Source organism: Meriones unguiculatus, chromosome 17 (assembly GCF_030254825.1).
Source record: "Meriones unguiculatus strain TT.TT164.6M chromosome 17, Bangor_MerUng_6.1, whole genome shotgun sequence".
Classification (NCBI taxonomy): domain Eukaryota; kingdom Metazoa; phylum Chordata; class Mammalia; order Rodentia; family Muridae; genus Meriones; species Meriones unguiculatus.
The window spans coordinates 58,261,622-58,278,762 of NC_083364.1; the positions used below are offsets into that span (position 1 = coordinate 58,261,622).

Below are 17,141 nucleotides of genomic sequence, written 5' to 3' on the forward strand. Positions count from 1 at the left end.
CATTCATTACATGACAGCCTGCTTTTAAGCTGGCAGTGTTTGTAGTTTGAGAGCACTCCAGAGAAACAGAAAATATCTAGTCTTTTTATGAATAGCACATACTAATACCTATAATTTCTTTTACTATATGTTTCATCATCGACACTATAAATAGGAAAAATTTTAGTCAATCTTACTGAGTTTTATTCCTCCTGAGGTGTATGAACCCCTATCTTTAAACATTTTCAGAGAGCTCTAAGCCTGTAATAAAGAGATCTTGAATCTGTAACTCATTCTGGTCAGTCAGAGTTTGTCAGTTGTCTCTGCTTTCCCTGCAGCAATTATGCTATTTGAGTTTGCTCATGGGCAGATATCTTAAGACTTCATCTAGCTATGTGCTTCTCTGTGCTTAATGATCTCCAGGGAATAAGGAAGACTTCCAAATCATAGCCAGATAAACAATTTTAGGATTTTCCTAAAAAGACTCAGACATATTTTTTCTCAGCAAAAGACATAAAATGGATCTTGAAAGTCCCCAAGAATACATGACACAGAGACCAAAACCCAAAAGCGAGACATAGAATGACAGTGACTATAGCAATCCACTCAGCTTTGCTGAAACTATGTCAAGCAGCTGTGCTACTACCTTCATGACTCTTACCATTTCCAGAGGATATGGCTGTGCCACCTAGCAAAATCAATTTTTTTTTTTCTCTCCTGAACCTACCTACTAATATGTCTCTTGCCTGGACTACCTACCTGGTAATGCCTCTCAAATTATTTTTACAAATAATGTGAATTTAATGGATATTGAAAAAAAAAAATGTCCCCAAAGTGGACATGATCTCTGAAAAATAGAAAATCAAGGTTTTGAATGATAGCTCATTAGTATTATTACATAAGAAATGTACAGGCCAGACATACTTAATCCTAATACTTCGGAAGCAGAGAGAGGGGAATCTCTCTGGAGGCCAGCCCAGTCTACACAGCAAGTTCCAGCATGGCCTGTCTAGAACTTTTCAGAGACTGTTTCAAAAAACTAAACCAAACCAAACCAAGAAATGTTCACAGGAAGGCTATGGCTGTTCAGTCGGTAGACTGCTTGCCTAGAATGCATGCAGTCCTGGGCAGTCTAGCACTGGATAAAACCATGTAAGGATACACCCTGTAATCACAGCACTCAGCAGGTAGTGGCAGAAACTCAGCAATTCAGGGCTACCCTCAGCTACCTAGCTTGAAGAACAACTTGAGACGTGCAAACCATTTCAAATTAAGAAAATCAATAAATGCAGAGCTATGTGCAATAGTCAGATGGATAGCCATTGTGATATGCCTCAAGGCCAGTGCTCAAAGTTCTCAGATCTCTTAAAGTGAGCCCTAGCTCACAGCTGATCCAGTTCACTTTATTAGACATCTCTCCTCTCCTCTCTCCCAGTTACCCAGGTAACGTAGGGTTAACACAGGATTATACAGAAAAAGAAATACAACAGTATTTTTTCTTACTAATTTCCCTTGGGGTGGAGAGTTCCATACTATTAGAGCTCTTATAGAGGTTGGGTCACATTCCCAAATGTTTTCATTGTGGGACAAACAGCTTTTCTCTACAGCCACTCTTAATTTGACCACTGACACCAAAACCACCTTCTGACCAACATGGGTCCTTGTGACCCAGGCTGGCCTCAGTATCTCTCTAGCCAAGGGTAATATTGAGCTTTTAATATGCCTGCTCTACTTCCCAAGTTCTGGGAATCCAAGTATGCATTACTGGTAATGCATGGATTTTACAGTACTGGGGATCAAATCCAGAGTTTTTTGCATACTAGGCAAGCAGTCTCCCAACAGAACTGTCTCCAGCCTCTGCCCTATGATTATACATTTTTACAAAAGATTTATTTTTAATGCTCTTATGTGCACGTACATCTGCATGCCATAAAGAGAGCAGTAGAGGGTATAGATGGTTATGAACCACCATGTGGTTGCTGGGAATTGAACTCAGGACCTGTGGAAGAGCAGACAGAGCTCTTAACCACTGAGCCATCTCTCCAGCCCCCATTTTCTTATTTTCTTATTCAGTAGTCTCTTCGTACATTTGGTAACTCTGCTACACCTTAGATTTCTTAGGTTGAGTCCTTTAAATCATTGCTTAAGACTCCTTTTACAGCTGGGTGGCGGCAGCATGTCTTCAGCCCCAGCACTTGGGAGACAAAGGCAGGCCAATCCCTTGAGTTGGAGGATAGCCTGATCTACAAAGTGAGTTCTAGGATAGATAGGGCTACACAGAAAAACCTGTCTTAAAACAAAAAGAATCCTTTGACAGGCAGGCAACGTTGGGGAAGCCTGTTTTTTCTTGAAGGGGAACAAATGAGAAATGGTTCTCAGGGAAAGGGAGGTGGGGGGAGGGACTTGCAGAGCGGAGAGGAGGTTGGGATGTAATATATGGAGAAAGGATCCTTTGACTGAATTCAACAGTCATTCTTGACAAAAGCACTTATTAGGCGTCAGTTGGCAATTGCAGCAAGTTGAAATGCTTACTTTATAATTTAAAACATTCCCAAAAGACGTAAAAGCCACTTTATTTAGTACCCTTATCAAAATGTATAACATCCTCAAAGTAAGGCTACCTATATAAACTTTGAAAAAGGAAAATACTATAAAAATGGGGTGAATTTATCTTTAACTTTAGTATATTTAATTATTAAGATCAAAAGGCAAAAAAGAATGCAACATTACAAATACTATACTTTAAAAAGGAAATCTATCACAGAGTTCCCTGTTTTACAAATTAACACTGTAGACAGAGCTGGCACAGTTTGGGTGCTACACACCTACGTTTAATCTTTAGCCCAACCAAAAACAAAAGTAACAGAACAAACTGACACTATGCACTTGCTAATAAGACAGTGGTCAGTAGTATTCCCCAGAGCACTCTAAGTGAACTTAATAAGGAAATATTAAGCAGCCCCCCCCCCCCCCCCCCGAGAGCTCTATTGTCAATAACTGGCAACCATTTTTCCATAATGTAATAGAAGATTATCACCAACTTGCACCTTGGGAGGCAAGTTTTGAGTCCAGTCAGAGTAAAACTGAAAACAAAAGATATTTTTGTATGTTTCATTTCTGAAGCTAAGAGCTGGCAAGCGTGGGAAAAGGTGCTTGCTGTCAAGCCTGATGACCTGAGTTCCACCCTCGAAACCCACATGGCAGAAGAAAGAGATTCTTCTAGCAAGTTGTGCTCTGACCTTCAACATGTGTACAGTGGCGTGTGTGCACAGAAACTCACAGTAAATGCATGGGGAAAAGAAGCGTCAACAGAGACAATGCATGTACTGACAATGAAGTGGCTCTTGGACTGGGAGTATAATCGCATCTGTAAATGGAATGCAAAGATCTATAGAACAGGGTAAGGTAATAACAGATGATGCTAATACACCTATTCTGACAACTATCTAATAAGTAGTATGTTAAGATACTGGGAACATTTATCTATAATGGTGATATTTTCACAATTTTTTGTCTCCCTGACCCCACCAGTATGCCATGCACACGAAGTACTTTATATATTTTTTAAATGCAGTAAAAAATAAATAAAATAGAAAATAAGACCACCACCAAGTTTGACAAAATTTATTGTAATTTTAGTAAAGACATTCAGCTCAGTCACCTCTCTCCTCATCTTGACCTCAGGTTAATATGTCATTTGCGTCAAGTAAAGAATATGTAGGAGAGATGTTATTTCAACAAACAGGAAAATGGACAAATGGACAGGTTGCCAACACAAAAGTTAAATTTATGTATCTTGATATACTTAAATCATGTAAGAACTAATAGTGCTATGTACATTTCCATTGTTTTACTTGGGGCTTATTAAGTAAACTAAAATGTAATTAACCAAGTGTTAGGAGTATCGGCAGGCTGCTTCTTGGAAGTCATTACATTAAAAAACACCTAGTGAACAATTACCACCAATAAAGCTCATTGAAGCTGCCTCCAATTAACATTGTAATTTTCAAGGAAAATTTATTTCTTTTGTCTGTGACTAATAAAGATGCATTTAATTGCCACGTTAAAAAAGCCCATATACAATACAAAAATACAAAACAAACACCCTGCAATACACAAATCTAAGAGTACATGTGGTGAGAGACTCATAATGAAAATGTGTTTTAAGAAGCATTTCTGTCCTAGTTCAGTCATTAAAATGTGCTTTTGAAACCACTGGTCAGTATGTATATACTTAAAATAAGCCATGTAGTTGTACAAATAAGAAATCTTATGAGTTCAATTCAAATTGGATCTAATAAGTTAGTAACTTAAATGCTTCAAAAGTCACAGAAAGTGTGTTGCCTCATCTGTCATACAATGTTATACTTTTTTTTTTTTTTTTTTTGGTATTGAAACCTTTTAAAAAATAAAAGCCAGCCAAATACTTAAAGCAGTATGTACATTTATATTTTTGGTGGTGGTTTGTACTTTAAAAGAAACAGCTTCCTTATGATTTGCCTCAAGTTCTGATGGAAATACAGGAACTAGAATAAAAACCAAGAGAAGCACATTCAAAATACTGATTTACTTTGGTAGCAAATAGTGTCCTTTGAAGACTCCTGAATGGAGGCAAGCTCCAGCAAAGTGGGCTACTTCTAATACTAAGTACTTCACATAGGAATTTTTGACAAAAAAAAATTTTTTTAAGAGCAAAGCGACTGTACCCACTGATAGCAATGCAATACTAGTATATGATAACCCAAAACAAAATGAAATGCCCACAGGAAAAGGTTTAATTTATCTAAATTTACTTTCAGTCAATAGTCCAGTAACATTGTCTTCTGAATCCCAAACTCCCTCTCTCTGTATGGCTGTTCCTGGGAGCCAGACAGTTTAGGTAATGAGGGAGTGAAGTCAGGAGAGGAACTGCTTACAGTTTTAAGTAGACAGTAACTTTTGGCTTCCCTCTTAATGTGCTAATAATAGTTGTGTCTAAAAAAATATGCAATTCTTAGAAAGGTACCACTTCTGATTTATTATCTGTAACCTTTGGAAACTAATCACATGAAACTACAAAATTAGCAAATGTCTTGAAATCTGTATATAAAACATAAATTACCTCTAATTTCAAACTCTCATTTATTAGTGTACCACTCAATCTTAAAAAAAAAAAGAAAAAGAAAAAAAAGAGGAAAAAAAACAAAAACAAAAACAAAAACGGCTCCAAAGCTAGTCTTACACCTTTCTTAACAAAAGGAGACTGTTCCTTCCAAGTGCACCCACCCACACCCCAATCTCAAAACACTTCACTTAATTGTCTTGGTCGTGTACATTTCCAAGATGAGATTTTATATTTCGCTCCCACAGCTTCTGGTTATCAGAAAAGCCATGCTTTCCTTTATTAAAGGAGTTTGGTCCGGCTGATGTTGGTGTGTCCCTGTATTAAAAGAAATGCACTTTATTCAAATTGTTGTTGTCTTAAACCGATTAATATACATTTGCTTAGCATCCATTATAATAGAAGGCCATACAGAGACTTTTTAAAATGTCTTTTCTATAAAGGGTTAAGCCTTTAGAGTCAGTGTGTCTGCAGTGAGGATAGGAATGCAAAGGGGAGCCTAGTGTTTTGTATGGTCAGCTCAGGCTGCCTGGAATGCAGAGGTCCACCTGCCTCCTGCCTTCTGAGTATCAGGATTGTAGGCATGCACCTGCAAGCCCACTCTGGTGTTGTTGCTGGGTTTTTTTGGCAGTACTGAGGAAAGCCTAGGGAGTGGCTAGTGCATCCTGGTCAAGGGCTGTACCACTGAGCTCTACTCCACACTCAATTGTTTAGTTTTCAACACACATTTACAGTAATACAGTAATAGCAGATGCCGTTAGAGTTCTAAAGCCGCTGCTGAGGGCTGGAGGAATAAACTCAGTTGAGGAGTACTTATCCAGAATACCAGTTCAATTCCCAGCCCTGCAGCAAACAAAAAAATCTTGCAAGTAAGTGACATAAAACCCACAAAAAGGTTAAAAAAGTACTTTGGTGGCTTACCACCAGCATTTGTGAAAACGAAACAAAAATCCAAAGATGTGTCAAACACAGAAATGTGCAGTGTCACACTTTATGTTTCAGTTTAAACATGTTTAAACTTCTGTTTCAGTTTCAGTTTAAACATGTGTGGGCTGGGTGGCACACACCTTTAATCCCAGCACTTTGGAGGCAGAAGCAGGTGAATATGAAATCTCTGTGCGTTCAAGTCCAGCCTGGTCTATATAGCAAGCTCTAGGACAGATAGGGCTATATGGTGAGACCGTCTCAAAAATAAGTAACGAAAAAGTGTGTATATGTGCACGCAAGTACTTCATTTGGACTGGTAACAATATCAGATACATTTCTTACTCTAAGGTCTAGTAGAGAGGATGGAAGGCTGGCAGCCATGGGACTGCTTTTATTTGAATCATAGACGTAAAGCTCATAGACAGATTTAGATTTTAATGCTTTGTAGGCTCATGTGTGTGGGCATAGTACGGATTCACGTAAAACGTGCAATTTATTCTTTCCCTCGATTTCCCTATAACTGCAATAATTATGAAAACCTATGGTACCTTCCAATATTCTTCATCCGCATCTTTGCTTCTGGAGGCATTTCTTCTGGCTCACTCTGCAGAACAAGTAAATTGAGATGAATATGTTCTAATTATTCACTTGGTTACTAAGAATGCTGAATTTTACCTCTATAATGTGTTTTAATGCCATCAATTTTGTTAAAAGAAAAGTAGTCAATTATCTTAACAGTTACTTTAAAAAAATATAGTAAAACCCTCATATTCTATACATTATATATATGAACTAGAAGCCAACAGTGTTCCACTAAGTACAATTAGTATGTTGTCTTTTTTTTTTTTTAATTTTTTTTTAAATCTTAGGTTGAGAAGATGGCCCAGTCAATAAGAATGAGGACTTAAGTTTAATCCCCACCTATGCTAGGTACAGTGGTGCCTGCCTATAACTCTGGTATTGGCGAGGTGGAGACAGAAGGATTCTAGGGGCCTGCTGGCCAGCTTGTCTAAACGAATCATCAAGTTCCAAGCCAACAGCACCCTATCTCAAAAAAAAAATAAATAAATAAAAATAATTGTGAAGAATAATTGAAAAGACATCTGATGCTAAGCTCTGGCCTTCACACGTATGTATGAGCGAGCACCCCCACACAACATGAATATGAATACACACACACCACACAATTTAAACCACAAAATCAAACTTTGAGTAGTATAAAGAGAAGGTAACTCTCACATACTAATTAGGCAAGGATGTAAATTATTTGTACAGCCAAAACACAATATAAGAGGTTTCTTAAAAACTTGTAACTATAACCAAAGAAAGAAACAACTATATCAACAAGACATACGAATTTCATGTGCTCAGGTGCACTTTTCACACCAGCAAAGACACGAAGCCTGCCTAGGTGTTTACGAGTAACTGGTTCAAGAAAATGTCAAAGTATGTGAGAGGGTGGGCACAGGTGCCCTGAGAGAACAGAAGCCGCAGATCCCCCTGCAGCCACAGCTAGAGATGCTGGAAGCTGCCAAACATGGGTGCTAAAACATCAAGTCCTCTGGAAGGGAGGAAAGCGCTCTTAATGTTGAGCTATCTCTCCATTCTTGTTCACCAAGGTATTCTTGAGCCGTAACACGGAATAAAAAACAGATGAAACTGGAGAGGGTCAGGCGCAGGGATGCACACTTGTACTGTTAGTACACAGGGGGCAGAGCTGACAGATTCCTGTGAGTTCCAATTCTGGATACAAAGTAGACCGTCTTAAAAACAAAGCAAACCCCAAAACTTCTTTAAAATTAAGGAAGACAGTGAGTTAAGATGCATAGCCCTGAGCAACAAAGCCATAGCCTAAGGCAGTGCTTACTTAGGCACACTTCTCCATCTGCAAAGATGAACTAATGCACACTACAAAAAATAAATAAATAAACAAACATGTGAGAGACAGCCACACTGTAAAAAGCACTGCTGCAACACAGGTACCCACAGTGCCCATTTACATACTTCACCCACTTTCTATGTTCTCTTTTCCTTCTAGACTTGTACATATCTAAATGTTTCATCAGCTGAGCATGGTAGAATGGTAGGAAGATCAGGAGTTGAAGTCTATCCTCAGCTACCTAGTGAGTTCATGGGCTAGCCTCAGCTAAAAAGTCTGTGTCTCAAAGACTAAACAAAAGAAAACAATCAAATGAGATGTATGAGCCTTTAATCCCAACTTGCCTAGTATTCACAAGGCTCTAGGCAGGTTTGATCCTCCACACCACATAAAAACCAGATATGGCCAGGTATAGTCCCATCCCAGCACTTGGAAGGCAGAGGCAGGTGGAGCTATGTGAGTTCAAGGCCAGCCTGTTCTACAGAGCAGGTTTCAGGATAGTCAGGGCTACATAGAGAAAACCTGTCTTGGGAACAAAAAAAAACAAAAAACAAACAAACAAAAAAAAACAAACAAAAAAACCTGGGCATGGTAGCGTATTTTTGTGATCCCAACACATGAGAGGTGGAGGCAAGATGATTTGAAATTCAAAGCCATCATCCTACATATCAAGTTACAAGCCAGTCAGCCTGAAATGTGTGTGACCATGTTTTTTACAAAGAAGGGAAAAAAAACAAAAAACAAAACAAAACAAAACAAAACAAAAACCTGGAAAATTCCACTGATCATCCTTGAGTATGATGTCAAGACTATAGGGGGCACAAGAGAACTGGGACAGGACTAGCAAGAGACACCTTAAGCTCTCTCTGGAACAAGCTCATTGAGAGGAGAGTCTGGTAGAACCCCTGCACTGTTGTCCCTGCTACAGATGTGCCGTGCAGCTGCTTTTGTGGTCTGCACAACAGTCATCACTGAAGACTCCAACTATAAGACTATGGAAGGCAGCAGTACAGAAGGTCAGGCATGAGAAGGCTACTGAGAGAGTCAGTGGGTAAAGGTGCCTGGCATCAAGCCACACAACCTATAACTGAACCCAGGGACCCACACAATCGAAGAACTAACTCTATAAGTTGTTTTTTGACCTCTATACATTCAAGTGAACATGTGCATACAGATGTGTGTGCGAGCACACATGGACATGCATGCGCACGCACGCACGCACGCACGCACGCACGCACGCACGCACACAGTAAATGTAAAAAAGGAAATTCTTAAAGCCTGGCCTGGTGGCATGTGCACTGCTATACATACTTCCTAGTGTGTACAACTATAAGCATTTGACTTGATTCTTAAGCTTCTTGCCTAAATTAGCAACATTTAAAGACTTAGCTTTTTGTCAACAAACAAAACACATCACATTTTTAGTTTTTGATATGTACCTCAGTTGTAGACAGTTACTTGGAATTTACTTGGCAGTAAGATCAGTATCTAGCACCACAAAACAAGAAATCCAATTTTCTTATGCATTACAAAAATTTTACTAATATTAATTTAAGTACCATTAGTACAAACTCTAACTTTCTATTAATATCATCCTCTCTTTTTAAAAAATTTTATTATTTTTAATTATGTGTGGGTGTGTGTGCAGGTGCTTGTGCAAAGGGAGCTTTGAGTTACAGATATTTGTGAGCCACATGGTGTCGGTGTCAGAAATTGAACCCAGATCCTCTGGAACAACAGTACATGCTCTTAACCACTGAGCCATCTCTCTATCCGCCATTATCTTCTTAAAAGGACTAGTTAGTTAAAGTCAAAATAAGGGCCAGCAGGATGGTTCAGTAGGTAAACAGCGAGGCAGGTAAGCCTGACAGCCCTGACACATTTCTTGGCCTCTATATGGAGGAAAAGAACTGACTCCCCAAAGTTATCCTCTGACTTCCATATGCATACTACGGCACACATGCATTTCATGCACACACCACACTCACACACATAAAATCTTTAAAAATAAATAAACAGGTATTAGCTTACATCTTCATCTTCATTGAAAGCTGCTGCTACTGAAAGTGTTTTTGGAGCAAGAGTTGGAACCGTTTCCTTAGGCTTCTGAAGGAGAAATAGTAACAGAATTATCACAAAATTTATATTGTTTAATAAAAAATAACTTCTAGAAGATTCAATTTTATTCATGGTTTTTCTTTTTGCCACTAGATGAATTTTTTTTATTCATGTTTTAGTCATTTTTTTTTATGTTTTCATAAGCTTACACAAAACCCATTGTATCTTTGAATATAAGAGTTATCAGCAGGTAGGTTTACTTTACTAATTTCGTATATCCATCAGTCTTTTACTCATTAGGACCTGCAGTTTATTATCTAGGCTAAGGACACTCACAGAAGAGACAATGACTAGCTGGCAATGCTGCTGCCTCACATGACTACACAGTGCTTTTAGAATACGAGGGACGTCACTCTGTCTTTCTGTAGCAGCGAGTTTCCCCTTTGGCCTGAAATCCTGCTCCTCTCTTGCTTCTTCTATTCACTCTACAGCCCCCTCGCTGTCCCACTAAGTCTCCTCACCACCCACTTCTTCTCTACCCCACTGCAATGAGCTCCCAGGGCCACCAGTGACTAGTGTGCCACATTTGATTAGGGTCACCAGCTCCTTTTTGAAAATATATCTCTGTTGGCTTCTGGCTTTTTATAAAGACTATCTCAATTCTCAGACCTTCAGTTGGGTATCTCCATTGTTTCTAGTCAAGAGAGGTATCTGTTAGTGATTCTTCCTTCTTTGGTCAATTTCATTGGAAATTTTAACTACAAAATTCTTTGAATATCCCAAAAGGCTATATCACCTGTCCATGGTCAGCTCTACTTAAGAATTCCCACAGTTTCATATTGTTTTTAAGTATTCAGGCTTGAAAACCTTTCCTTTGTCTTCCAAGGTCCTTCTGATTAAATCCTTAGTGAACACTCTTATTTTTCTCCCTCTCTCCATGATACTAGCACACTACCTTCCAATCTTAGCACCACTCAACTGGACAACTATTAGAAACAGCATGTGCCAAGGTAAGGGGTACACAGCTTAGTGAGAGAGAGACTATCCAACATTATTGAGCCCTGGGGTCAGTCTCCAACACTGGAGGAGAGGATACTAACCATTCACACCCCTTTGCATTCTTTTTTAAACTAGTGATGGTCCTAAGATGCTAAAGGACTTACGTCTTGAGATTCTTTATTATATGAAGGCTCTTTATTTGATTCGAAGACCTCACTTTGATTTTCACTTTCCAAACTTAAAACTTTCGTGCATAGGCTTTTCTGAACCTAACTTAACAATTATTAAACACTGTCAACTATTTTATAAAAAGGAGAAACTGGACTCAGAGTATGCCACAGAATATTAGAATGATAAGAACACTTGCCTAATATTTAAACGTATCAAGATATACTTTTATAAACATATACATGTTTAAACTACTAAAGAGTAAATAAAAGTATTATCCTTTAGAAACCAAGTATTTATGCAATTAGGTCTATGTGAGTTTTAAAAATTACACATGAAGAACCAGAGGATATAAAGAAAAATGTTAATGAAGTAAAAGCATCAATCATTTTGTTCAAAATAAAATTTTCTTTTTAAAAAGAAAAAAAAAAAAAATCCATGGTGGAATTTGTGGTTCTGAGAAATGGTTGCTCTTTTAATGCAGAAAGATAGTTCAAACAGATTCCAGTAAGAAAATGATTGAAAATGTATTTTCATTTTAAAAAATCACTGAAATGAACATCTATGGCATAAATAAAACCATATACAGAATTTAAAAAAAAGAATTAAAAATCAAAACCAACCAGAGATAAAAAATTTTTTTTGCTACATCAATCCTGTGAATTACAAAGAGCTAATTTATTGAGTTATTATTTCAATCTGTGGTAATAATGTTGGGTATTTTTTCCAAGACCTCTCAAATGTTAAGCATATCCTAAGTAGCATAGCTACAGCACAGTACAAGTTATTACTGTTAATAGACCAAATGATAAAAGGCTTAAAAAAAATCCCCAAATATCTTTTAGAGATGTTGCTCAACTAAGAAAAATTCTAAGTGATTACTTTATAAATCATGCATTCGTTATAATATGCCTTTTTTCTTCAAGTGCTTTGAGACAGAATTCATAGGCCTTTCCTATGCGTTCATTAGTTCTTGGTTATTTACATGTAAGTTCACATGTACATTAAAGCACTTTACTTTTTAACACTTGCTATTTTCTCTATATATACCAGGAAAAACAGACTGAGGAAACTCGTCTTTAAGGGCCATTCCCAGAGGACACATAGAACAACTCACACTTGCTCCGAGTCTGATGGAGATGGCGGATGCTTTCCTTGTCGTCTGACTACCTATGGCAAATCCAAACTTGGACATCTTTGTAGGCTTTGTTGGGAGGTCTGCAGCTTCGTCTTCAGCTGATCGCTTTTCAGCGCTGCGACTGGAACTTTCCCCTCCATTACTGGAAGAAACAGTCTTAGTTTTCACAGGTTTTTCTGCTTCTTCTTCAGGTCCTGGTGAAGTCGAAACAACTTACCAAGATGAGCTATTTTTACTGAGCAGATTGATGGGAGCAGCAACCTCAAAAAGCATCTTTACAAGGAAGATACCTCTGCAGCTGTCACCTACTGACCCAACAGTCTCTTCACTGCTTGTTAGAGTGTACAGCAGGAACTGAGATTGTGTGGCAGTACAAGAGGCTCCCATGAATTAACTAGCATAAAATACAGAGCAATTTAAAATTATAAACACAGAGTTCACAAAAAGTACATACCCATCAGCTAAACATTACTGTATTAGTTGTACATTAATCTTGGTTCCATTAGTGGAATTTTGATGTTCAGAAATTAAGATCAACAAATTCTCTTATACAAACTAACTTGTAAATAATCATATGGTAAGGTAAAACATATGGCTAACAAATTATAATATTCTCAGTCATGTAGTCCTAATCACACAAAACATGTAGTCATGAACATGTGAATTCAGTCTACAGCCTTTCCTTCCCCCCTTCAGCACACTGAACCCAGGGCTTTGCATAAACAAGGCAAGCACTCTACACTGGGCTCCAACCCCAGCTAGTTATGCTCATAAGTGTTGTGTTACTAAAGATACACCTTTCATAACCTTTGGAGTTGAAAAAGAATTTCAAAGTAATCTCTTGAGAGTTCATCCTACTCTGAAAGCAGTCTAGCACCTGTTTTAAACTACTTGTAAGAGCTACATAGATATATGTAGATATAGAAAGCAAGATGTCTTTCAAAAATTTTGCTTGTATGTATTTAAGTCAATAATGACGTAACATCTTGAGTATCTTATGCTTGCTGTATAAGAAACATATCAGAACATATCATAAAAACAGAAAAGACTGGCTGATCTTTTGTCCAGTCTATTACATGTTGCATTCTGAGACAATGAGTCAAACTCACTTGTAAAGAAACAGAAGATGCCCTAAGTGACCGCCTTAACACGTTCAATAAGAAAATGGGGCAAAGCAAGGATGGGGGGTGGGGGAATTTGTCAAACATAGTAACTGACAAGTGAAAGAATTAAAGACTCAAGACTATAAATCTCCTTTCATGCAGTTTGGGAATGGTGCATCTTTAGATTAATTAGTACTTTGTGGCACCGAGGACTGAACACATGTTACATAAGTGCTATACCACTGACCTACATGCCCAAATAGTTTTCTCATTTACAGAGAGGTTCTTGCTGTGTTGCCCAAGGCCAAACATTCCTGTAACTTGCACACCTCCTGCTTCATCTGCAGGGAACTTGGGATCATGGGCTTGTATCACCATGCTAGTTCAACAACAAGCACTTTGAACAGATTATCTGATTTTGTACAGGTTAAAACAAAACAAAACTACTTTTTTGGGTTTTTTGTTTTGTTTTGTTGTTGTTTTTTTTTTTGAGACAGGATTTCTCTGTGTATAGCTTTGGCTGTCCTGGAACTCACTCTGTTGACCCAGCTCAGAGAGATCCAATGCCTCTGCCTCCTGAGTGCTGAGATTAATGGCATGTGCCATCACCACCGGGTATAAACTACCTTCTTTAAACCCTGTCTCAAAACAAAACAAAAAAACCTAAACAAACAAAACCTAGATGGATAGACAGACAGAGAGACAGACAGTAAATTCAAGGCCAGTGGTCTACAAAGTGAGGAGTCCTGGACAGTCCAGGACTCTGGACAGAGAAAACCAACAAGCAAACAAAAAAACCAAACAGTTTCCCCAAGTGGACTGGAGGGAAAAGGGGTAGTTCAAAAAGTCTCTTTAGTAGAGACACATTAGCTTTAATTATGGGAATATTCTATTTACTAAAATAGAGCACAGCAATGAAGTGCATCCTTAGCATAAATGTAGCCTTGGGTTCAATCTCCATCACGAATAACAAGACTAAACGGACAGAAAAAAACAACAAAAACTTATATTTACAATACTGTGGGCCATGCCACAAAAGAAAAACTGCCAAGTCTAGACAAGGTTTTCCAAAAGAGCTGAATGTACTTGCCACAAACTTATTTCAGTCGTATCTATGGGTTGAAATGTTTCTGTTATAATTCCTCTGCATAATTTCATTACAAATGTCTGACCTTAAAATATCTCTATGAAATGAGGCAAATTATGTAGAAAAGGACAGCTATTTTAAGTTACCAACAAAGACCATATTTTTTTTTTTAGTACTGATTAGCAAAGTACATACAACCCCTAACACTGTTAAAATGGAAACAATATTCTCACTACAGAATGTCCCTCAACCGAAAGGTTGGCAAGTATATTACACAGTGGAGTTATATCTATTAAGTACATTTTGGCAGTACCTTAAAACAATTTTCTCAGTCAAGTAAAAAGGACCTTCACTTCAAAGCTACCTATGTACCTAGGCTATAGTTTTCCTCAAAATACTATTAACAATATTGGAGAGTTCTAAAGCAACTAAGAACTAACTAAATTACTTTCTTTAGCTATTTTACTAGTTTACTTATTTAAAACAAAATAAAAATGAGTAAGAATCCTAACAATGTGGCCATGGGCCTATAATTCCTGTACTCAGGATGCTTGAGCTAAATGAGATCCTATCTCAAACAAACAAACGGGGGCGGCTCAACTAATAGTACTCACTGTACATATTTTTAAAGCAAATTCTGAGTTCAAAGTAACATTACATTTACCTCTTCAGTAATTTTAACTTCCAGGACAATTTAACAAACCTAGTAGGCCCTATTATTTGCCTCTATGCGCTACAGAGTTTATATATTCTCACATAAAAGTATTTCAGGGATAAGATCAAAGGGATCTAGAGAGTGAAATATTAGAACATTCTGAACAAGACATTATGATCCGCCCACACATGTTAATTATCGGTACGACAAAACGGCATAGTGGGTAGAGAGACTACCATTTTCTTTTCCTTCCTGCACACGATCACAAATTACGGGGGTAGGAGGGACGAAAAGATAGCTATAATCTGAGTCTGATTTCGCGACAAATTACAGGAAGATCACACCTGACTACTACGCCAACTAAATATCTGGCACTGACTCCGCTGTCGGCAGCCTAAGACAGATACTGTGAAGAAAGCGAATCAGACCCTAATTTCAGGCCTTTGCTGCTTGAACCAGATCATCGCCCCCTCCCCGCCCCCATCGCCCTCCCGTATCGTATGGAGGACTGATCCCGTCGCAGGGTTTATAAATGTTATGTCTGAAAACACAGCAAAGAGAGGGCTGGGGTCTTCCAACCTCCTCAGGGAAGGTGGGCGTCAGGCGGCCCTAACTACGGGTAAGCGAGAGGCCGGCGCCCTCGCGGCGCCCTCGGAAAGCCGGCTTGCGGTCAGTGCCCGCGGCGGCGGCTGGGCGCTCGCGCTGGGCCCTGAGTGCGCAGCGGGGCCTGAGCTCTCCGCTGTTTGTCCCCGCACGGCCGCCCCGGCTCCCGCCTCCCTCCGCAGGGCCGGGTGGTAACCGCGGCCTCTCTTCGGAGGAGGCGACGTGGGCCTGGATCCCCCGTGGGCCACCCCGGGCGTGCCCGGCGCTCATCGGGGCCCAGCCTTCGGCCCGGCGAGCGCCAGCTCCGCCCGCGCTAGCGATGCCGTCAGCCCGCCGCCCCCACTCGCCCACCCCGGGAAGCCCAGCCAAAGGCCGGGCAGCCCCCGCAGCCCGCGACGCTGGGGTTGTGTTCACCTCCGGCGGCTCCTGCTCGCTGCGGCTTCTCAGGCTTCTCCTCTCCCGCCTTCCCGTCCGCCATCTTCCCCGCCGCGGCCTCCCCCTGCAGCCCGGGCAAGGACGTCACGGCGCCGCCCAGCAACCATAAAGCTTCGGGCGGGCCAGCGAGGCGGCAGCCTAGAGCGGCCCTGCAGCGGGAGACAGAAGCGGATGTGACGTCCTAGGCTTGGCGCCGCAGAACGGGGTGTGTGGTGGTGGTGGCTGAGGGGGGCTGCGCTGTCACATGGCAGGTCCGGGTTAGTGTGGACTGCCTGACCGTGGAGGGGTTGGTAGAATCCTAGGTTTCTGCATGCCCAGGGGTGGCTGCAGCTGGCTCCTCATTTTATGGGATAGGGCTGTATTCTTACAGGGAAAACTCAGCAGTTATCGACCGCCGTCTGGTATTGACATCTCTCATGCCCTGTCACAGAATCTCCAAGACAGTCCAGTGCGAAATTGTACTTTCGTATACTGACACGTGGATGCATACATGCCAGAATAGGGCACCAGATATCATTATAGATGGTTGGGAGCCACCATGTGGTTTCTGGGAATTGAACTCAGAACCTTTGGACGAGCAGCCAATGCTCTTAACCTGAGACATCTCTCCAGCCCAATCATCATATTCTTTCAAGGAAAAAGTATCCTGTGGGAGTTTTATCATAAAAACTACTGCCAGTTTTGCCTCTTAATCTGCACAGGCACAACGAATAGAACTGTCTTGTAGCCTCCCTGCCATTTTTCTCGCTCCAGTGTTAGTCTTTTACTTAATAACAACCATTGCAGGCCACTTCTCTATCAAGTCAAAGACTGTTAACTACCACCTCCTCTAGAAACCTTTAGTATATTAATTGTTGAAGTCCATGCACTACATATGCCTACAGCTTCATCTATGTTTGTTTCTTTTCTTTTTCTATACTTACTAAGCCCTCTGCCCAAATTTAGTCAATTTCTAGCCTGCAATATACAATCAGTGTTAGAGAATATAGTTTAAAATCCTGAGCTGTCC

The 17,141-nt window shown here is 39.9% G+C and overlaps 1 protein-coding gene across 5 annotated transcripts; it reads right to left on the minus strand.

The window, feature by feature from the left end:
* Window positions 1–3,588: 3,588 nt before the first annotated feature.
* Window positions 3,589–16,261, minus strand: Pcnp (PEST proteolytic signal containing nuclear protein). 5 transcript variants are annotated; one of them, XM_021660369.2, is made up of 6 exons: window positions 16,112–16,227; window positions 12,467–12,643; window positions 12,229–12,391; window positions 9,918–9,992; window positions 6,556–6,611; window positions 3,589–5,398 (listed from the first exon to the last, which is right to left on the minus strand). In XM_021660369.2, exons 2-6 carry the CDS (start codon window positions 12,634–12,636, stop codon window positions 5,272–5,274), a joined length of 591 nt encoding a protein of 196 aa, XP_021516044.1. In that variant the 5' UTR covers window positions 12,637–12,643; window positions 16,112–16,227; the 3' UTR covers window positions 3,589–5,271. The 5 variants fall into 5 exon arrangements, with proteins under 5 accessions (XP_021516044.1, XP_021516047.1, XP_021516046.1 ...); XM_021660372.2 differs by lacking the exon at window positions 12,467–12,643 and having other exon boundaries at window positions 9,918–9,989; window positions 12,229–12,443; window positions 16,112–16,261; XM_021660371.2 differs by lacking the exon at window positions 12,467–12,643 and having other exon boundaries at window positions 12,229–12,443; window positions 16,112–16,261.
* Window positions 16,262–17,141: the final 880 nt, after the last annotated feature.